General features: G+C 42.6%; 1 protein-coding gene across 5 annotated transcripts in view; it reads left to right on the top strand.

Annotated features, from left to right (window-relative positions):
• LOC115158274 (SH2 domain-containing adapter protein F) overlaps window positions 1-21,848 on the top strand; it is a 36,214-nt gene extending 14,366 nt beyond the window's left edge. For 3 of the 5 annotated variants that reach the window (XM_029707023.1, XM_029707024.1, XM_029707025.1), the window contains exons 5-7: window positions 4,411-4,582; window positions 6,145-6,264; window positions 9,209-10,208. In XM_029707023.1, coding sequence (XP_029562883.1) covers window positions 4,411-4,582; window positions 6,145-6,264; window positions 9,209-9,395 — 479 coding nt within the window. In that variant the 3' untranslated portion in view covers window positions 9,396-10,208. Of the gene's footprint in view, window positions 1-4,410; window positions 4,583-6,144; window positions 6,265-9,208; window positions 10,209-21,522 lie in introns of those variants that run through there. The other 2 variants (XM_029707027.1, XM_029707026.1) reach the window with 2 other exon arrangements.
• Window positions 21,849-23,793: the final 1,945 nt, after the last annotated feature.

The following is a 23,793-nucleotide window of genomic DNA, read 5'->3' on the forward strand; positions in this document are numbered from 1 at the left end:
CTCGTTCCCTCAAGTGAGCTGGATGGGAGGCAGAGTGAGATGGGGAGGGGGGAGAGAAGTAGTGAAGGGATAGATAATGCACCACTTAGTGGGGGAGAGAGAGAGGGAGGTGGGGTGTGTGTGTGTGTGTGTGTGCGCACGCACGTGCGTACGTGCGTGCAGGAACCAACAGAATATACAATCCCAGAAAAATTGAGGCCAAGAGAGAAATCGGAAAGGGAGGAATAGTAGAAAGCCATTGGTTTGAGCTGAATAAGAAAATGGCAGTTCTGTCCATGAAAATGGATTTCAAATGCCATATCATATTCCTATTTTATATGCCTTAGTGTGTATTCAAGGATAGGGGTGTTAATTATCTGTCATTAGTAGGAAGAAGTTGTGCTCGGCAAAAAGCCTTTGTGGGCAGAGAGAACATGGGGAGCTGGGCTTGTTACAAAGCAGATGTCTTCATAATTGCGTTTAATGAAGAAATACAGCAGGATTTATCCAGGATATTTATTTGGATTATGGGAAATAAAATGGCTTTTTATTTACTCAGATTATGAAATGTATGCATTCACTACTGTAAGTCGCTCTGGATAAGAGCGTCTGCTAAATGACTAAAATGTAATGTAAAATGTTGTAGTACCATTGTCTTCCACACTGAAAGAGTAAAATGGGTTGAAAACTTGTTTTTATACTGAAATGCCTTTTTCTTGGTTCAATCAGTGGACCCACTTCAGTGTGAGGTTGTCTTTTGTGTCTGCTGAGTGGTTTGCACAGGTTTTCAAATATATTATTGAATATTCTATTCTGAAATGTCAATCTGCCTGCTAGTTCTCTCCCCTCCCTCCCTCCCTCCCTCCCTCCCTCCCTCCCTCCCTCCCTCCCTCCCTCTGAACATGATGTTGTCAGAATGTCTATATATCACAAGAAAGACCTTCGGGCAAATGGCCTCCACAACCTGTGTGATATATCCACAGGTTCCCATTAGTAGTAAATAGAGCCCAGATGTTCCCTCTGTTTGAGTGACAGCTTTGTGTGCGTGCGCGCACCCGGCCAGCAAAAGGTCACGTCTTGCTCTTTGTCACAGTGATGAGTGCTGACGTGTAGGAGGAGGTAAAGGTGATGTCATGAGGGGATTATAAAGGGCCATTTAGGGTAAATGTTACACTGCAGGCAGGAGGTCGCACTGGAACACAGATGGCCCAAACAGCCTTCCAGACATTCAAACATTTATACTGGGCACTTGTGTGCTACAAATAGCAGCAACTGTGGAATCATAAAATATGAACAGAATGCACACTCACTCGTACTGCTAGTGCAACTGGTTTCTAAGTACATGGTGTACTGCAAGTCCTTGGTATTGCATACTGTCTGGAACTCCCCCTAAACAGGGCAGGAATTCTGTTGAAATTTTCTCATTTAACTGTGACAAGCAAAGCTTAACTCTAACTGCAAACCCTTTTTGAAAAAAATGTATGATTCTCTTCACTGAGTTCATTCCCTCCTTCCTTTCATTCTAGCCCTCCCTCACTGTTGTTCTCTCTGAGCTGTTCACACTTTAATGATGGCTTCTGCAGGGCTGGGAGGGCTCTCCAGATGGGGCCATTGTGCTGTACCATGCGTCAATAGTTCACAGAGAGCCAGAGAAAGTGGCGGTGTGTTTCCCTGCTCAATAATGAACCAGTGACAGAGAGGGAGGGATGAGAGTGAGGGATGTATGTACAGCATCACTGGGGTCTCTCCTAATGCCCTGTTCAGCTGCCCTTTTATGTCACACACCCAGGTGGTCTTTGGTTTTGTCAGATCATCAAGATGTCAGCCCCCCCTTCATTTGTTTAGTAATTCTGCTTCACTGTGTGGTGTGTAGCACAGCTGTGGCGGATTCTGTGTGTGTGTGCGCCATTGAGACTGCAGTAATGGGTTACGTGGTTGCTTGCCACGGATTGTAATGAGCTATTTTGGTCCGATCCTGCCTCATCTGTGCGCCCTGTCCTCACCATCCTAGACACACAGTCCACATCATTGTCAATCTGACACACAGCATCTGCTTGGCTACCTTCACTCTTTCTCCTGTCAGAATTCTTACCTCTCCTCCATATTCCATCCATTTTCACCAAGACTTTCACATTCTCTATACTAAAATATCTTCCTAGCCACTCTCACACCCATATCCATCGATTATTTTTCTCTCTCCTCTGCACCTGGCTCCCTGTAGAGATATCAGAGCTGCCTGAGCTACCCTGGCCCCCTCCAGTGGGGCAGCAGCTGGAGGAGGAGCTCCTGCTAGGACAACACCTTCTCACTCCCCAACCTGTTCCTTGACCCCCTAGGACCCACCAGCCTGAACCCCCAGTGTCCTGCATCTGCCCTGCCTGCTTTTTGTATGATGTTAACATACAGTACCAGTCAAAAGTTTGGACACACCTACTCATTCCAGGGTTTTTGTTTATTTTTACTATTTTTCTACATTGTAGAATAATAGTGAAGATGTCAACTGTGAAATAACACACATGAAATCATGTAGTAACCAATGAAGTGTTAAACAAATTCTTCAAAGTAGCCACCCATTGCCTTAATGACAGCTTGGCACACTCTTGGCATTCTCTCAACCTGCTTCATAAGGTAGTCACCTGGAATGCATTTCAATTAAGAGGTGTGCCTTGTTAAATTCATTTGTGGAATTTCTTTCCTTCTTAATGTGTTTGTGCCAATCAGTTGTGTTGTGACAAGGTAGGGGTGGTATACAGAAGATAGCCCTATTTGGTAAAAGGCCAAGTCCATATTATGGCAAGAACAGCTCAAATAAGCAAAGAGAAACAACTGTCCATCATTACTTTAAGACATGAAGGTCAGTCAATGCGGAAAACTTTTCAAGTGCAGTCACAAAAACGATCAAGCGCTATGATGAAACTGGCTCTCATGAGGGCCGCCACAGGAAAGGAAGACCCAGAGTTACCTCTGCTGCAGAGGATAAATTCATTACAGTTAACTGCACCTCAGATTGCAGCCCAAATAAATACTTCACAGAGTTCAAGTAACAGACACATGTCAACATCAACTGTTCAGAGGAGACTGTGTGAATCAGGCCTTCATGGTCGAATTGCTGCAAAGAAAACACTACTAAGGGACATCAATAAGAAGTAGAGACTTGCTTGTGCCAAGAAACACGAGCAATGGACATTAGACCCGTGGAAATCTGTCCTTTGGTCTGATGAGTCCAAATTTGAGATTTTTGGTTCCAACCATTATGTCTTTGTGAGAGACAGAGTAGGTGAACGGATGATCTCTGCATGTCTGGTTCCCACCGTGAAGCATGGAGGAGGAGGTGTGATGATGTGGGGGAGCTTTGCTGGTGACACTCAGTGATTTATTTAGAATTCAAGGCACACTTAAGCAGCATGGCTACTACAGCATTCTGTAGCGATACGCCATCCCATCTGGTTTGTGCTTAGTGGGACTATCATTTGTTTTTCAACAGGACAATGACCCAACACACCGCCAGGCTGTGTAAGGGCTATTTGACCAAGAAGGAGGGGGATGGAGTCAGATGACCTGGCCTCCACAATCACCCGACCTCAACCCAATTGAGATGGTTTGGGATGAGTTGGACCGCAGAGTGAAGGAAAAGCAGTCATATGTGGAAACTCCTTCAAGACTGTTGGAAAAGCATTCCAGGTGAAGCTGGTTGAGAGAATGCCAAGAGTGTGCAAAGCTGTCATCAAAGCAAAGGGTGGCTACTTTGAAGAATCTAAAATCAATTTTCATTTGTTTTAACACTTTTTTGGTTACTACATGATTCCATATGTGTTCATAGTTTTGATGTCTTCACTATTATTCTACAATGTAGAAAATAGTAAAAATAAAGAAAAACCCTTGACTGGTACTGTACATCAATGGGTCACATAACCCAACAATAGGTTTGGCAACAAGTGGCTATTGAAGCCCTTTTTTGTAACGCACCGTAATGGGTCTAGTATGCCAGATACTGGTGATAGCACACAGCAATGGGTCTCATAACACTACATTGGGTCATGATGATATTTTGCCTGTCGCCACACAGCACTGACTCTCCCTCTACACCGCATTGCAGCCCCTCAGGGCCCGCTTCTGCCACTACTCAGAAGCCCCCTGTGCTATGTGGTCCTCTCATGCCTCCTTTCATTAGGTCACCCTGCAGATCTGCCCTGAAGCAGCTCCTAGTCCCACCATTGGATGATGATGTTGCACCCAGTCAGATCTGTGCTACCAGCTCTCCTCTCCACTGTGTACCCCTTCAGCAGAAACAGTCTGTTCTCTATGCTATGGCATGCCGAACCCTTTTTCCATCTGCACCAACAACAGTATCTACACTGTTTTCCCAGGCCTGGCTTGAGTTTTCCCTTTTTAATGAGATACTCTGTCTGACTCACTCTTTCTTTTTTTCAGTGCAGTTTGATGGTGCTGAGTGGGACCGGTCCTCGTCCCCCACGGAGCGCCTGCGTCCACCCAGGTCCAGTCCCCTGGCAGGAGGGAGCAGGAAGTTCCGGATGCCCTGCTCTGACCCTCACAACATGATGGGGGAGAGAGTAGACCCCACCCTGCCCCTGCAGAAACAAGTGTACGTACCGTACTCTTTTCTTTTGTAATTACATTTTTATTGTTTACTTTGATATCTCTTGTTTGGGTTGGGTTTTATTGCTTTGTCTACACAGTAATACTGAAAGCATCACAGTAGAATGTAAATGTGGTTTTGTTTTCTACATATATATCATTAGAATAAAGTATGTTTCGATGTACAGTATATGAATTAACAACTCTACTAATCAATCATATATTTGTACACCAGACCATGGTACATGAAGTGAGAGGGTCATTACTCTCCCAGGTGGTCTTTTAAGGGTTGTTATAGGATCCACTGGAGAGCCCTACTCATGTTTGAGTGAGTGTGGTCTGGTCTCAGTCCGACCCATGTGCCATCTGCCAGAGTTAGTAAACAGTGACTAAAGGAGACAATGCTTGTTTAAAGTGAGAAGAAACATGGTTATAACACACTACATGACACATTTGCACATACAGAAACCCATTTCAACAATAGTGACAATCAAATATTTGCACGTCACTTTATTTTCACATCTGTGTACTGTATGTCACAAAAGAAAATCCCTTCATTTACCACTAATATTTGACATTGCACAGTACTCCAGGGGCCTAATTTATCAACCGTGTGTACATTTCTTACTAAATTCTGACGTAGGTGGAGATTCTAGGATTTGCGCGCATCACAACTTATTGGGATGTATTAAACGGTGGTACGCAACATATCCATTTTTTTTATTGATAAATCAGAGCCATATGGAAATGGAAAACGCCTCCATTCACCTTTATGGTAACGTAAACACCCTCATTTGCTGTATGATTTGGAAATGTTGAAACTGGGCCATGTCAGTTTCTAAAAGAAAGCACAATGGCAAATTGGATCACATTTCTGTAGAGGTGTGAGCTAAATGTTTTCATCTTTTGCTGTTACTTTTTCAAACAAAAAATGCATGTCGCTTATAGCGAATACCAACACTTGCTGCGTAGTTTATACATATTTTTTTTAAGTAAATACTATAACCACACTATGCAAAATACAAATTGTTGTTCAGTATTTTGTGTCAATTGACTGTGTTTCTATCTCTTGTCTTGGTATAGGCTCTGAGATTAAGTGGGCTATGATGTCGTGCTCCTTGGCTATTGAATGAGCGATGGATAAATAGTAGCCTAATATTTGTTGTGTAGTGTGGAATAAACCAGTCATGTCAGTAAATATGATTATGATTTCCGACCATATTATAAGACTCATAGAAACATATTAGGTTACATGCTGCTTTGCGATCTCATTACCGACGGCAAATGCATCTGTTATATAATTAGCCTACGTTTTAGTGCTTTTATTAGCCTTCAATAAATATCAAATTCTGTGCGTCAAACACCTCCATTTCCCCCAAAATAACAATGTTTGCTTGTAATACAATTCTTTAAACCAAAAGTTGTGCGTACGCATGGTCTGAGATTTGCATGGAGATACGCACACTTTCCTGTCAAGTTCAAATTTGATAAATATCAACCTTTTGGTAAATGAGACCCCGTGTCTTTTTCCTTCCTTCCATTCATGTCCCTGTGCTGTGTATCTGTCAGGTGGTACCACGGGGCACTGTCGCGGTCAGAGGCAGAGTCTCTGTTGACCCTGTGTAAGGAGTGTAGCTACCTGGTGAGGAACAGCCAGACCAGCCTCAACGACTACTCCCTCTCACTACGGTATAAAGCTCAACATAATCACACCATTTACATCTGAACAGCAACATCAAATCATTGCTAATGCACTTAAATACAGTTTGGTATGAGTCAAATAGTCCAATAAGTACAGTAGGTTAGAATATTTATTGAATCATCCTCCGATTTTTGATTGTCTCCCGAGTGGCGCAGCGGACTAGAGGCGTCACTACAGACCCTGGTTTGATCCCGGGCAGTTTCACAACCGGCCACGATCGGGAGTCCCATAGGGCGTCGCACAATTGGCCCAGCGTCGTCCGGGTTAGGGGAAGGTTTGGCCGGGGTAGGCCGTCATTGTAAAATAGGAATTTGTTCTTAACTGACTTGCGTAGTTAAATAAAGGCAAGTATACTGTGTACAGTATACTTGCAGCCACCTTCCCTACTGAGCTTCTATCTCACTGTATGTAGGCCTCCATCTGTCTCTCTTAACCTCCTCTGCTTTCTCTCTCCTCCTCCCTCAACCCGTTGAAGATCATTGGCACACTGATTTTCTTCTCAATAGTCCTTCACGCCGCGTAATAGTGCTTATATGGTCACATCTCTTCTCTCTAATTACTAGCTTGATCCTTAAATCCCTTTCCATCACTTTCCCCCTTTTTTCTCCCTCCCTCACTCTCATTCCCCCTCTCTCCCCCAGCACATCTTCTCTCTCTGAGTGGTAATCAGGCAGATACAGCACACTGCAGCTCTCACATCAGCCGCTTTCCAATCACTAATGAATATGAATCACTTTCTGTGGGCCACACACAGGCCCGCCTGAGTGCACGCACGCACGCACACTACATTAGAGGTTCTCATTTTCAGCCCCACAGACACATTGTCACTCAAACACACACACAAACACACACCCGCCAATGTTAACAGCTCAAATGGACAGGCTGACATTGTGTGAAGCGACAAAGCTACAGTATGTGGCCCTCGTCTCACAATAGGAGGTCCAGGGGTCTGAAAGAAGCAGTGGTTTGATCTTTAGACTGGCAGGTGCTTTGTGTCTCTAAACGGTTGTGAGGGAGACATGCCAGAGGTAGTTGGAGATGGAATCAAAGCGATAGAGAACCAGTAGAGTGAGTCGGCATGGAAACAGACTGACACACAGACCAGTATCACACCAATATGGATGAGGCAAATACACAGACTAATCATGTCTCTGCAAGAGAGATTTTTCTCTAACAGCTTGTCAGGGATCTGTGATTTAATATGAAACACAGACTACATATACTAAAGTGTGTGGACACCCCTTCAAATTAGTGGATTTGGCTATTTCGGCCACACCCGTTGCTGACAAGTGCTCAAAGCCATGCAATCTACATAGACAGAAATTGGCAGTAGAATGGCCTTACTGAAGAGTTCAGTGACTTTCAATGTAGCACCGTCATAGGATGCCACCTTTCCAACAAGTCAGTACGTCAAATTTCTGCCCTGCTAGAGCTGCCCCGGTGAACTGTAAGTGCTGTTATTGTGAAGTGGAAACGTCTAGGAGCAACAACGGCTCAGCCGCGAAGTGGTAGGCCACACAAGCTCACAGAATGGGACCACTGAGTGCTGAAGCGCGTAAAAATCGTCTGTTCTTGGTTGCAACACCACCGAGTTCCAAACTGACTCTGGAAGAAACGTCAGCACACGAACTGTTTGCCGGGAGCTTCATGAAATGGGTTTCTTTGGCCGAGCAGCCGAACACAAGTCTAAGTTCACTATGCGCAATACCAAGCGTCGACTGGAGTGGTGTAAAGCTTGGCGCCATTGGACTCTGGAGCAGTGGAAACGCGTTCTCTGGAGTGATGAATCACGCTCCACTATCTGGCAGTCCAACGGACGAATCTGGGTTTGGCGGATGCTAGGAGAACGCTACCTGCCCGAATGCATAGTGCCAACTGTAAAGTTTGTGGAGGAGAAATAATGGTCTGGGGCTGTTTTTCATGGGTCGGACTAGGCCCCTTAGTTCCAGTGAAGGGAAATCTTAATGCTACATTATACAATGACATTCTAGACGATTCTGTGCTTCCAACTTTGTGGCAACAGTTTGGGGAAGGCCTTTTCCTGTTTCAGAATGACAATGCCCCCGTGCACAAAGCGAGGTCCATACGGAAATGGTTTGTCGAGATCAATGTGGAAGAACATGACTGGCAGGCACAGAGCCCTGACCTCATCCCCATCGAACATCTTTGGGATGAATTGGAACACCGACTGCGAGCCAGGCCTAATCGCCCAACATCAGTGTCCTTCTTCACTAATGCTCTTGTGGCTGAATGGAAGCAAGTCCCTGCAGCTGTGTTCCAACTTCTAGTTGAAAGCCTTCCCAGAAGAGTGGAGGCTGCTATAGCAGCAAATAGGGGACCAACTCAATATTAATGCCCATGATTTTGGAATGAGATGTTCAACAAACAGGTGTCCACATATTTTGGGTCATGTAGTGTACCTTTCAATCCTGATGGTTGATGTGCTCCAAAGAACACAAAAAATACGCCATAGCTAATTAGAAATGTAGTGATGCTGGTTCTGTTTGTTGTTGCATTGTGTAGAACAACAGATTTCCCTAGTCTTCCATTGTTGATTTTGCAAACTAATGATGACCAATTAGAGCCAATTGTCTTTCCCTCTGCTTCTATAATTAGACATACATCATGATGGCAGCTAGCTCTTAAAGGGGAGGTGCAGCGCTGCTCTACTGCTAGTTCTGTATTGCTTGCTTCCTCTCCGTCGCTCTCTCTCTCATCATCTTTGTCTTGTCTCTCACAAGCCATTACATTACTAATTTATACTGTATAATTCCCCCCTTCCCTCTCTCCTTACTAGTCCTACATTATGATATGTTGTTAAATCTTGGTAAGAAATACCTCATAAAATGGCAGAAATAAGTAGGCTGTATATGTCACTTCCAGTGTGTCATCATGTGGTCCATGACTCTGCCCTTCGGCCTTCTCTCTCAGGAGCTGCCAAGGCTTCATGCACATAAAGTTCAGCCAGTGTAAGGATGGGAAGTACGTCCTGGGGCAGAACAGCCTTCCATTCAACACCATCCCAGAGGTCATCCACTTCTACACCACACACAAGCTACCAATCAGAGGAGCCGAACACCTGTCTCTGCTCTTCCCTGTGCTCGTACAGACCCTCTGATTTGCTGGGACAATGGTCCTGGAATCCTGGGTCACATTGTGATTGGACATTGACTTTAGATTGTGTAAATTCCTTTAATATTCAAGTCAATCGGGCCATCTGTGCTCTCATTGAACTAGACTATTTTGTTGAGGATTCAGCATCCGCTGGCTTGTCAGTACCTTCACAGACCACCACGTTTCTGTTGTGCCAAATCACTTTGATCTGGGAACAGATTCGTATGAAAAGCAATACCTGGACTGTACCAACGCCTTCTCTCTGTAGCCTACCTGGGATGCTATCTGGACTGACTGTTGCAGAAGGAGCCTCTCACTGAGCTAGTGCTGCTGCCTGTACTGCTCCACTGGTTGACAGTCTGAAGGGAAACTTGGTTCTACTCACACAAACCTTTGTTGATTTGATTCTCTCTGTACTATTAAGTAAACCTATTTGTCAATGCTTTATGTTGACGAACTGGTGTCAACCCCCGTCCCTTACTGTATGGCTGTTCTAGCATCAGCTGTGTCTGATTGTACTACTATTGCCTTGTGGTTGTCATATGATCTGTTTGTCTGGACACTCACTGACTGGTTGCAGTGCTCTGTAGTTGACCAGAACCATTTTCAATGGCGAGACAAAGGTTTAAACTGCCATATAAATGGCCATATCAGTGGTAATGGGTGTTATGGTTTAATGATTATTCTTATTACCTGGGTCGTCATAATCAATGGCATTGTTGTCGTCTCTGATTGTAATTATGGATAAGACGTTTTGTCATTTACCTGCTGTGTTCAACCGTTTCACGTGGTAAAACAATAAACAGTTTCTTAAAGAGCCGTGTGTGCTTTGTGAATCATGTGGAACGACGAGCATCACAGTGTCTGATTATGTAGATTAGTCCTCGGTCTTATCTGATGTGGTGTCATTTTTTTTACATGTTAATTCTCAGAAAAAAACGAACTCGCATGGATTAACACTCATGATCTTTGCATTTTGGGAATAGCCAGTACTGTACCTACCTTGAGATTAGACATTGATTTGCAGAACTCTGAGTGGAACACGGAGCGGTGGACTACCAAAGCATGCGAGTGTCCATGTTTCCTCTACTCCAGCAGACGCAGGCTCTTCCCCAGCCGTTAGGCAGCAGGGGGAGAGGCGAGTGTGGTGAGAAGGAGAGGAAGGCAGGTGTCATTATTTAGGGTTTGCTGGAGTGAAAGGCACTGGGATTGCTTTCATTACTGAGCCAAATGCAGCGGCTGATTACCAGTGGGACGAAGAGCAGAGACGAGCGAGATCACTCACCCTTGAGAGGGGGAAAAAAGCGTAGGCGCAAGGGAGGGAAAGAGTGTAGCGATGAGTAGTACGAATGTCGTAAGTGTACTAAGTAATCCACAAGCACAGTGATTATATCTTTTCAGCGTTTTCCCTAAACTGCTTGTTTTGTTTTGTGTGTGTTCAGATAAGCATCCTATCAAATATCCTATGTTATTATTGTGGGCTAGAGGATTTATATAAGGGTTTTATTTGAATATGGTTGCATGTGGGTGGGTACTGTACACCTATACGTATACATGCATTGCACGGAATATCCAGCTGCCTTATCAGAATGTTTGTAATATGAGGTGTGTGGATTATAATATGGCAGCAGCTGGTAATCTCTTAGACTGAGAGGAACAGACAGCTGTGATCACTGTGGAGCCAGAGAAATGTCGCACCCATAACACACACAGAGACGCACAAACCTTGAGATTTACACTTCCAACACACACACACACACACACACATTTTTTGTGCACAAATAGAAGTTCATCAAATTGTTTTAGTTGTGGTTGTCATATGATCTGTTTGTCTGGACACTGGCTAGTCATGGGTGACACCACCACACATACCTTTCTCACACACGCATAAAGCTCGAGGCTTGCATGGTGCAGAGAAATACCCAGCTGTGCGCGCACGCACTGCCTCAAGTGGGGGCCACGCATTGTGAGCCAGGGACACAGTCTCCCCTGTCACATGCCCCCACAGACACTAATCTCTGCAGTTGTGCTGCAGCGATGAGGCTGGGCAGCCAACTGGGGGAGTGTGGCTGTCTGTCTGGGCAGGTGTGTGCGTGCCGTCAGGCCCCGGATCCTGCGATCTGAGATGGGTCACAAAAGCAGCTGGATGGGGAGGGGGATTGAGGATAGAGTAGGTAGGGTGTGAGTGGTGGAGTGGGGCTGCTGCTTAGACCACTTTACACTGCCTGCCCCTGTCGGAAATTGATGGACACCATTCATAGGTCTACAATTACGAACACTGACAGCATTCATCATTAATCCCTATTAAATGGGTATAACTTTACTTAGCTGACAATAATGCTAGTGGTTAGAGCGTTGGGCCAGTAACTGAAAGGTTGCTGGATCGAATCCCCGAGCTGACAAGGTAGAAATCTGTCGTTCTCCCCCTGAGCAAGGCAGTTAACCCACTGTTCCCCAGGTGCCGAACATGTGGATGTCTTTTTAAGGCAGCCCCCCGCACCTCTCCGATTCAGAGGGGTTGGGTTAAATGCGGAAGACACATTTAAGTTGAAGGCATTCAGTTGTACAACTGACTAGGTATCCCCCTTTCCCATTATGGAGAATAATTGTATCAGTCACAATTAGGGCTGTTGCAGTCATGAAATTTTGACAGCTTGTGATTGTCAAGCAAATAACTGCCGGTCTCACGGTAATTGACCGTAAATTAACGTAAACACATTTAGCATCTCGTGGCATCCTCGCATAGCCTACAAGCCACTGATGCAGACCTTTGGGACATCTACATTTTAAAAAGTCTAATAAATCCAAGTAATATAGCCTACACCATCACAATAAATCCCTTATTTATTTTAGATGGATCTAAAGAAACATGATATGAAGAAAATGTAGTCTATTTCAGAAGAACAAAATAGCATACTCTGTATTGTCCTTATGTTGGGCCCTGTTGGACCCACAGGCATATGGCTATGGCTGTGGTCTACACTAGTTAATTTAGCAGACAAGATTTGCTTAGAATTCCTTAGTATTATTTTATATTGTTTTATAGTATGATGAATACAATTGAGCATAGATGAATAAAATAGAAAGGATATTTTCTCCAAACAATTTGAGGGAGTGAGCACATACGGCTGTTCTGTGTTGAGTGGTTAACAAAAAACGGTACTCCTAAATGCTTCATTTAGTTATTTATGTAACTTTAGTTGTTCTACAAACGTTGGGCTATATGTTTTGATTTTTAATACATTCTAAGGCTGCATGATGCGACTCTAAGGATGAGCTCCGCTTTGTTTTTTGTGCAGGCTGTACACACTTCATCAGTCTCTCATTCACAATTTGACAAGCACTTGATAATGCCTCAAATTTCCTGGCTGCATGTGCTTTGTGGGGCCATAATCCCCCTAAAGAAATCGGTGCCTTTTGCACCCAGTGGCCATTATGCCATTGGGCTGAATATAATAATAATTATAATTCCCTTCTCCCCGCTCGGTTCTTTCTCACAGGCTACAAGTGAAGACAGACATGCGCGTCCTTATCCAATTCCAAGGCGCATATTGAAGATATTGGAAGAACTGTCCACATTTACTTTTCGCAAGCCAACAAGATGAGTAGCCCTAGCAAACAGCAAAAGCACTAGTCTATGTCAATCTACTATCCCCCATAGTGCATAAGTTGACCTATTCTGTGTGAGAAATAAATATTCCAAACATAGTCCGAGACAGTTTTGGGATGCGATAGATCCCAAATTAATACAACCACTAGCATCAAAAAACCTGTTTTAAGCAATGAGCCTGACGCAACAGATGAGAACGTTTAGCTTAAAATGTTGATAGCCTAATAGTTTATTTCTTCACATTATAAGCGCAGCAATGCACACACAGCAGTAGGCTATAAGCGTAAATGTTCCATTAGCAGGAAAACACCATTCTCAAAAGTGACCACAAATGCGATTATGCATGTAATGCTTTTATTATAAAAGTGCATTTTTATGGTGAAAATTAGCTTCCCCAAACATGAAACTCACGTGCTGCGTATGTATGCCAGTTAGGCTCTACACCCCTTGTAAAGCAGATTAATGTGCTTAATTTTAAGAAGTTATTTGGCCACCTTTAGTTGTGATACAAACCTCATCAAAACATATAGGCCTATGGGCTAGGCTACATGAGGTGTGTGACTGATTTTGAAAAAGTTGCAAAAAGCAAAACGTGCTGTTTGCCTTAAGCTGGGCATCATTCACAAGTGATAATGTCATTCAAAAGTGATAGGCTAATATTGTCACCCATCACACTATTCTTGATTTAATCTTGTCTTTACATATACTAAATCATTATCAGGCACCTGTATTGAAACAGGGGCAGCAGGGAAAAAAATACATGTCATCTATGCACTTAAATAGCGCATGGAAGACACTTTTCCCTGTGGTTCATGTTCATGCCAGCCAGGTAGGCTATACTCCTGTTTTAAAGAGAAGCAATGTGCTTAATATTAGGAATGTTGAGAAATAAATATAGTCATCCTAGCCTATAGAAAGCTGATGGGACCCACCTCTTTTTAATAGAGGCCATCACTCTGTTTTCTCACGCAATTACATAGCCTATAGAAATGTTGCGCAACATGAGCTCATGGGCTCTCATCAAGTGTTTGATTAGATTTTTGATTTCATTTGCATTGATGTCAGAGTGATTAGAGGGACAATAGAGTGCTGAGTACCAGGCAGTCAGCAAGTTTGGTAGGTTACTAATGACCATCAGCAGCATCAGATCTTAGAGAAGCCTAATTACCGTGACTAAACGGTCACATGGAATTTGACTGCCATCATGACTCGTGACCGCTGGCGTGGCGGTAATACGGTCACCGTAACAGCCCTAGTCACAATTCGATTTTTACATTAAAGATGAGAGGAGGCACGTGAGAATCTACAGTTGGTCATGTATATTTCTGGTAATGTCCATGCATTATTAATGTGTAAGCAACATTTCAGTGTTCCACAGTGCATAGCTGGTTGAAGGGTTATGCTTGGGTAATGTTTAGGGGGTGATTAAAAGGCAATGGGGCATGGGTAAGTGGGGTGTTCAACACTGCTCGAATATACTGTGGAATAACCTTTGAACTCCTCCCCAGCCTGCTCCCAGATAAAGCTCCTGATCCTGGGAAGCTTATCACTAAAGCCTGCCTGGATACCAGCTCTTATTGTTCCAGATACAATTACATTGGATTGAGGAGCTTTGTGTGTTTGTGAGGGAGAGATTCAGTTGTGATGGAGAAAGTAGCGAACAGGAGGATAATCTGGGACTCTGGGGTGCGAGTGACACTAACCAGCCCCCTCACCCTCACAATGCTCTGACCTCCTCCACCCCTGAGCTTGTGAAGAGGAACCCATGGTCTTGTGAATGGCAGAAATTCTCCACACTGGCACAGCCTTTGGTGGAGGCCAGATGGAGTCTTTGTCTTCTAACACACAGACCCCAGTGGGCTCAGTGGAATGCCAGCAGAACTCTCTTGTCCTCCACCATGTTCACATGACTCATGTGCTAATAGCCATTATTCACAGAGAATGATACAAATCCACCATGTCTAAGACCAGCACAGCACACTGGTGATTCTTATTTACTATGATAGCACAATTTAAGGTGTGTAATATGACTTTGACCCAGTTGGAGATCCAAACTGTTTTTGATGTGGATGTTTATTGTGAAGCAGGGCATATTAGCAGTTATTGACTGGTATCAGCAAGTGATGTGAAAATGTCCTAACTGCTGATTATATCTAAGGAATAGTCATCCAGAACTATTTCGGTGACATAACTGGAAATGTTAAGTTATTTTATGTCTCTCTGGGTGACAGATTTTAGTGTCTGCCAGTAGAAACACACTTCAATATTCGAGTGTAATGTAGGCCTATACATTTTCACATTCATATTTCACCTGGACTGACTAAATATTGAAGTGCATGCCATTTCATTCAGGCTACAGACAGTTTGTTGAGAGATTACATGATGACATTGAGTAGATTTGTTTTGACAGTAAACCAACAGCAGGTTTCCATTGACCCAGTTCTTTTTTATTGAAGAACACACAAACACAAAATGGGCATGCAGGTACAGCACTCATCCCACGTGCATCAAATTAGTTACAGTAACACCATCTTTGAATTAGACAACATCGAAGTACGAAACCCATTTTTCCCGGTATTCCTGGCCTCTCTCTTTCTGTCTTCTTAAAGTAATGGGCTCCATATAGTGTATTTCTTTAACATTTTCTAGTGATAGCTTTTTGACTGGCTGCCAGTAGGACTTTCAATAGGTATTGCAGGTATTTCACCTAAATAGAGAATAATGAATGTTGGTTCGATGTCAAAACACATTTCTAAATAAAGATCTTAATTCTCCCCAGTAGGATTCAATAGCGGGGAATGACCAAAAGATATGAGTGATCTGCCATTGAAACCCACATTCTCTCCTGCAAGTCTGTTTTGAATTCAGTTAGGTGTTATGAAGAAACGTGTGGCATTCTTCCAACAGAAATCTCTCCAAGAACTTGAGTTGGTAGAGCTTAATTGAGTTGTAAATATGTTTCTTCAGTTATTTCAATGTTAAGTTCCTCCCATTTCTGTTTAATATAGTTTGTAGAGTGTTTCTTTCTCACGTTCCCTGTCCTCAAACTCCCTGTCATAGATCAGCCAAGGCGCAGCGTGCCGGTAATTCCACAAACTTTATTTAGTGAAACCGAACAAAACAAGAAACAAGAAAAACAGAAACGAACGTGACGCAACTGAGGCGCACACAAAACACTCACAGTAAGAATATAATTACCCACAACTGAAGGAGGGGAAAAAGGCTGCCTAAGTATGATTCCCAATCAGAGACAACGAATGACAGCTGCCTCTGATTGCAAACCATACTCGGCCAATCAAAGAAAAGAAAAAAACATAGACATACAACACATAGAATGCCCACCCCATGTCACACCCTGACCTAACCAAACAGAGAAAAACGGCTCTCTCAGGTCAGGGCATGACGTTCTTTGAGGATAGGATACCCAAGTTGTATGCGTTATTGAATAATTCTGGTACGCTCGAAGGGTCAATCACTTTTAATTATTTTAAAAAGTACTGTCGAACCTGCTGGTATTTGTAAAAATCTTGTTTATCCAAGCCATGTTTTTACTTAGGTCCTGAAAGCGATCTAGAGCCCCATTCCTTATAATTGTACAAAATGATGTGATGTCTCTTTGCGTCCACTGTTTAAATCTGTTATCCTGAGTTGCATGGATGAATCTGGGGTCTTATGCGGGCACCTCTCTGTCGAAATGAAGTTGTTTGACTACCCTAAACCATGTCTTGAGAGAAATAAATCCCTTGATTGTGTCTATTGTGTATTTCTATTATCATGTCCTTATTACCCAAAACTGACTGTGGGTGTCTCTATCAAAGTAGTCTCAATGTCTTCCCATTTAGATTCAAATTCTGAATTGCACCATAACACCAGAGGTCTCAATTGGGCTGACGTAAAATAATATTTTAGGCTTTCAGTCATTTTAATGTTGTATATCTAGATAAACATTGATATCCGTTTGTCCCATTCCCTAGGTAGGATAAGTAGGATTTCTGTGGGGGGCAGTGATTGGAACAAATACAGTAACCTCGGCAAGATATTCATTTTGATTGTTTCAATTCCACTACTAAGATCCAAAGGAAGTGAATTCCACCTGTCCAGGTCATCATAGATTTTCTTGTTGATAGCAACATAATTTATGTCAAAGTTTGCGTGTATCTTTTGGTAGATTTACTCCAAGAAACTTCATGGATGAAGAGTCCACTGGAAGATATATCTGCTCTTCAGCTCTTGCTGTGGGGAATAATTAAATACTAGGGCTTGGGTCTTGTGTACATTAAGCACACCCTGAATATGTTCCAAATGTTTGTAAAACATCCATCAATCTAGGTACACTTGAACCTGGGGCTTTAAGGAATAACAGATTACAGCCTTGTCTTGCCCCTCGTTCTAGACGTATTGTTTGTGACAAATGTCCATTAATAATTATTCTGGCAGTCGGCAGTGTTTTGATGCACTGTATCACTTCTTTGTTGAAACCACATCTATCCATAACTTCGAATAGATAATCCCAACCCACTGAATCAAATGCTTTTTCTGCATCTAGATGGATTAATATAGCACTCGTCTTATCCTGAGTGATGTGGTCCATGACGTAGTGTTCTCCTTATGCTGTCCTGTATCTGTCTATTTCGTGTGAAACCAGTTTGATCCCCATCAATCAATTCTGGGATTATGTCCTCCATTCTTTTGGATATTATTGATGCATACGGTTTATAATACATCGTTAAGAATCGTGATGGGTCTATAGGAACTGCATTCCTTATCTTTACCCTTCTTTGGAATTAAAGATATTAAGGCTTCTCTCCACGGTGGTGGTAGACCCCCCCACCCCACCCCAGAGTCCAGTTAAAACAGGCCGGAAGTAGAGCTGTTAGTTGTTCTCTGAAGGCTTTTAACCATTCTGAAGGGAAGCCATCAGTCCCTGGAGATTTGTTTTGCTTTTAGATGAGATATTGCAGTATTCTTTTCTTCAGTGGTTATTTATTCAGTAAATCTATCATTTTGCTCTATCCCAATTTGAGGGGAGGTCAAGTGAATAATAAACATGCTCTACTGTCTGTGCATCACCTTCTCTGGTTGCTTGAACAGATTTGTATAGTATGATTCAAATGCATTCTGTATTTCATCCAATTTGCATGTAAACTGTTTTAAAAAATTGTTTTAATGTATTCTGTGCAAGTTGTTTTCTGAGTCTCCAAGCTAGTCATTTATTTGCCTTTGATCCTGCTTCATAATATCGTTGTTTAAGGAACCTGAGCTTTTTCTTTACTTCACTATAGATCTGATCAATGTCCTGTTTTACCTTTTGAATCTCACACAATATAACAGGGTCTTTGAGATCACTATGAGATCATTCGAAGCTTCCTAATGTCTAATGTAATTTCATTTGTTTCTGTACTGTAATCATTTTCTTGAGTGATGATGTGGCTATGATCTTCCCTCTAATAACCACCTTAGCTGCATCCCACAATGTAGCAGGGGATACTTCCCCGTTATCGTTATTCTCCAGATAGATGTTCAATTCTGTCTTTATTGATTCCTTGAAAGCTGTATCCTTCAGCATGCTTGTATTAAGCCTCATAGAGTATTTCTTGGTTTGCTATCAATGTGCAGTTAAGTAAACTCCATTGTGGTCTGATAAGTCCCTCTGCCTGATCCTACAATCCTTAAACCTGTGCCTATCTGCGCTGTACATGAAAAGGTAGTCTAGCCTGTAGTATTCAGTGTGGCAGGCTGAGTAAAAAGTATATTCCCTTTCTGACATATGGAAGTTGCGCCATACATCAATCGGTCCTAAATCCTGTAATATCCTATTGATCTTTTAGCAACCAGACTCCTTTTCCTATTCTGATTCCTGCTGTCCAATTTTTTTGTTTAAAATCATGTGGAATATCCCCTCCACAGATAAGGGCCAGAGGTTTCTGTGGCAATTAAATCAAACACTTTTTTAAAAAGACCATGTCACTCCCCAGGGGCGCATATACTGTACATAAAGTAATGTAACTCCCTTATGAAACAGTTTACATTTAACAAATATACATTTACACTTCTTGTCTTTTATTTCTGATATCAACACAAAATGAACTGAATTTGGGACCCAAATTGCAACACCCCTTCTACCTGTTTTATAAGAAGAGAAAACGAGTTTCTCGTGTTCAGGACGGTATAAGTGAGTTTCCTTCCAGAATAATATGTCAGCTCTCATTTCATCTTTGATATTACCTTCTCTTTATGCCACTCCCCACTCCGTTCACATTGAGACGTATGACCTTAAATTCCCGACGATGCATCAATTTAGACCAAAAGAAAGTGGACCATAACAGTCTGCTTAACATGAACCTCAAAAATAATAAAAAAAACAAGAACACTAAAAAAGGTTAACCAAAAGGGAAACGACTTTACTATAAGGACTCCCATGTCAGAGGACACCTGCCTCTGGGGTTTGAGAGGATGAGCCTGACCCCTGGATGGGCCCCTCGCTCAAGTATCAACATGTTTGACGCATTGACAAAATGCAAAACACCTGCACAGCAAATAATGACGAGTAATTACAGCAGAGTTACTATTATTATTTTACTCAAAAAGAGCATCTTTAACAGTTTTTGGAATTAAGTGACTGATTGTGACCACGAGTTAAAACACAGAGTTAATTCGAATAGAGTGTTTATAAGTAAGTATCGCTAGAGTCAATGTGATCCCGCCCACAGATTAGCAGTTACATTTAGATTTTGCCATCGTTGATATTTTCTTCCTCGCGTTCGCCTCAGGTAAGTAATATGGTTTTGAAAATCATATTTGGCCTAAGTCAACCATTTAGACTGGCGTATCTTATCTTTTATCATTAGCTAGTTCCAAGCCAAATAGTCATTATTACCTAGCAGTCGACAAAGGTTTGGAGGGAGGGAGTCACACATTTTGTGGCATGTCACAGATCACATCAGGCCCCGTTAATTGTGTCTTATCTCAACATCCCATATAGAATTGTAGGTTAATGATTTCTTAAAATATAATTTTGGCCTGACATTTAAAGCATGCTAAATAGGGTTAGTGTATGACTAACAGTCAAATGTAAAGACACATATGCAATTTGGTTGTATTATCCCTGTAGCATTGTTGAGAACATAGCATAAATGTATTAATCTAATAGGCAGATTCTGTTAACTCTTCTGCAAACTGCTCCATGGATGTTTGTGGTTCGTCAGACTGACACTCTTACCCTGACACAAAGTCCTAACAGAAAAAGGAGAGCAGAGGAAGACGATGCAGCCAAAGTAAGCCTTTCATTATTTGCTATGATTGTCTTTTTATAATTAAAAACTGTATTGATCTTCCTGAGGTTCCATCTTTGATCTTGGGTAGGCCTACTCCAGCAGAGTTACTTAGTATGTGTGCTTTTTCCAGTCCTGCTCTTATCGACCTAAATCATCTTAGAAGATCCTAATGTGCAGCTTAGTGATATAGCCAGGTGTTGGAGTAGGACTGAAACCAAGTAGCTCTCCAGGAGGATGGCTGGCTACCACTGAGCTCTTTCTCAATTTTTCTATCCTTGGCTCCTTGTGTCCTCTTCTCATCCTTCTCAAAACCAACTACAGAAGAATGAATTAGGAGAGGAACATTGGGTCTCATTATCAAATGGGATTTTAGGAAACGAGGAATCAATAAACTATTTTAATAAAGAACCCTGGTGTACTAGGGTCTGTGTCTGTTGTGTTTTTTGTTAGATGATTGAGGACATTCTCTAGAGCAAAGCTGGAGGGGAAAGGATCATGAACGAGTATGCTCAGACAAAAAGCTTGAATTACCGCACCAGACGTGATATGATCAAGATATTGGTTGCAAATATGACAGAGGATAATGGGTAAACCATCACATATTTTATGCATTAAGATCAATGTTTTGCATTCATGTATTATTGCCAATCTAGTAATTATGTATATTTTTGGGTTCAGAACAAGTCCCCCACGACATGGTAAGGAGGAGGCATATTCAACAGGAATAGTTTCCTTTTTCCCCTATCTGGCTGACCGCAAAAGCAAGACAGACTGTGAGTACGAAATGAATCAGGGTCCCAATTCACTTCACCTTAGCCCTTTGATGTTTGCAGATTTGAAGGGTGTGGATAGATGCAAGCAGTGTAGTTGTGAAGCTTTCACCTTATGGATCTGATAGGGTTATAGGGCAAAGGGGAAGTGGTGACAATTCTTTTGCTGTTTTAAAGGCACAATCTGCCGATAGTGAAACTGCCACATCAAATGATAAACACAGCATTTTTCTAATCCCTTTTCAAGGTGCAAAGCTGTCTGACATGGCACTGTTGTTGTTTATATGCTCATCCTCGGTCACTTGTAATTGAAGATAACATCAATCAGGCTTTGTGTATGTGAAGGTGACTGAGGAGCATTAAACATTACAGTCCCTGCTACTGTTAAACCTTTCTTCCAGATTCTAACATACACTAGTGACACATTTGCTTCATGTGAACATAAGGTTTGTTTATTTCTTGTCTGTGTTTATCTAGGCCCACCATTATAATGCAGAAGACTGGAGTGGCTACTTGGTATGGCGACTGAAGCACCTGCAAAAGGAGGCTGCAGAGTGAAGAATACATTCACTAGCGGATGGGTCAGCTAGTTGGCATGCATAAGTCTTTTATTTGAGTGTGTATGGTTTGTGCTCGCTCGGGTGTAGGCATGTGACGGTGTGTTCACAAGGGAGTGAGACTTGTTTTTTACGTGTTTTTCTCACGATTCAGTGTAATGGGGTTTGGTTGGACTGTTTTGTGTGTGTTTTGTGTTCCTGTCCTTTTTCATCTTTTGTTTGAAGGTGGACCAGCTGTAGACAGAAGACTGCTGAGTGAAGAAGGGCAGTGCCGAGAGCCATCGCACTGATGAAACGCACGTCTGATGAAGCAACCGTAAAATAAAATATATTTTTCAATTTAACCTTTATTTAACTACTGTAGGCAAGTCAGTTATGAACAAATGTTTATTTACAATGACGGCCTACCGGGGAACAGTGGGTTTAGGGGCAGAATGACAGATTTGTACCTTGTCAGCTCGGGGATTTGATCCAGCAACCTTTCGGGTTACTGCCCAACACTCTAACCACTAGACTACCTGAAGCTGACCTTCGCCTAGCACCAAAAAATGGTCCATGACCCACAGAACACCTCTGACATACTCAGTGTTTCTGCGGTTCCTGGACATACCAGGCATGGTATGTATGAAACGGACTCTGTCAACGCCATAGCATGCACGTGTGAGAATGCATAAATGACATGTTGATGTATTGTTTTCTCCAAAGCATGACCATGTCGCAGGGTGGCCATTGCTAGAGCTATTACCCTTCAAAGGCGACAGGACCATGTCTTAGAAATCTGGTAGCTGCAATTTTGTCTTTGTGTGTCTTGTTTGTAGATAGAGCAAGATTTTGGACTGATGTTTGGTGATGCAACTTCCACAAAATTCCTGAAGAAATGGCCTACTGTCTTCAAACAGAAGGTCATCTTGCAGAGCCATGAACTCCCACTAAAAACTGAGCTTCAGGACCTGATACACAATGCTGAGTCCGCAGCTGAGGTGGATAATGGTACAGACATACCACTTTACACTATAATATGAAGTTCTAGTATGGGCATGTGGGAGGGAGAAGAATTTTAGGATTGTGGTAGAAAGCAAAGTGGGTTAAATTAGTGTTTCTAGGCTGGGACAGTGACATGTCATCCATTCTTCTCCTTGACCGTCTTCTGCCTCCCTCCACTCAAGGCCACAACAAGACAGGAAAGATGTCAGCAAGACACGCAGCTGAACATCTTGTGAAGTTCCTAAAGTTTAGGCTACAATTCAACACAATTATAGGCAAATTGTGTCGCTGTATCTTGATCCTTCCCGCTCTTCCCCTTCACCACTCTCTCCCTCAAGTGTACGAACCCCAGCAAAGAGCACTATCGTGACCTTTACTGCTATAATAGCACTTACTAGTTAAACTACTACAACTGTCACAGTATACATATTAGAATCGCTACTGTCTGGCTTGTGAGACTTATAGTAGATGTTCTAACGATACATTATTGTCTTCTAGGCAGGGACCAGCATCACCGGAAGTCCATCACCGGAAGTCAACAGCCCTATCTGTTTGCCATGGGGACCCAGAGAACGAGCATTCACGCCTACTTCCTTGTGATTGACAAACATGCGGTACCTTGTAAGGCATCTGGCTCACTGGGCTGTTTTAATGAGCTTTTGAAAGCTTTGTACTTCATACAGTCAGGGTCTGGCAAACATGTACATGTACACTTTTTGGCAAACGACAATCTACGAAATTGATGTTGATACAACTAAGGTGAATCCCAGGGTAGCAGAGCTGAGGGCCAGAATGTTGCATTAAACAGATCTGTTTGAGACACATTTTTTTGTTTTTTGTTTGCAAATGCCAATAGCCTTGTAAAACATCTGAAGTTAATCCTCGGTCTTTGTTCAGGGACATTTCTGCATTTAAAGTGTGGTCAGGTTGGTTGTTCACATGTTTTTGCCACTTTTCCTAGATTTCTAAAGCATCTTAACAAGGCACATGAAGAGTGTAACAGAGTACGTTTCTGATAATCATGATGGAGGCCCCTCTACCGCTACTAACAGTTTTACAGAAAACACTTCAGTCAGTTCCATGGAAGAGATAGACAGCCTATAGGGAGGAAGTCAGAGACCTGGCAGTGTGGTGCTAGGATAACAACCTCTCCCTCAATGTGATCAAACAAAGGAGATGATTGTGGACTACAGGAAAAGGAGGACCG

Source organism: Salmo trutta, chromosome 22, assembly GCF_901001165.1.
Source record: "Salmo trutta chromosome 22, fSalTru1.1, whole genome shotgun sequence".
NCBI lineage: Eukaryota > Metazoa > Chordata > Actinopteri > Salmoniformes > Salmonidae > Salmo > Salmo trutta.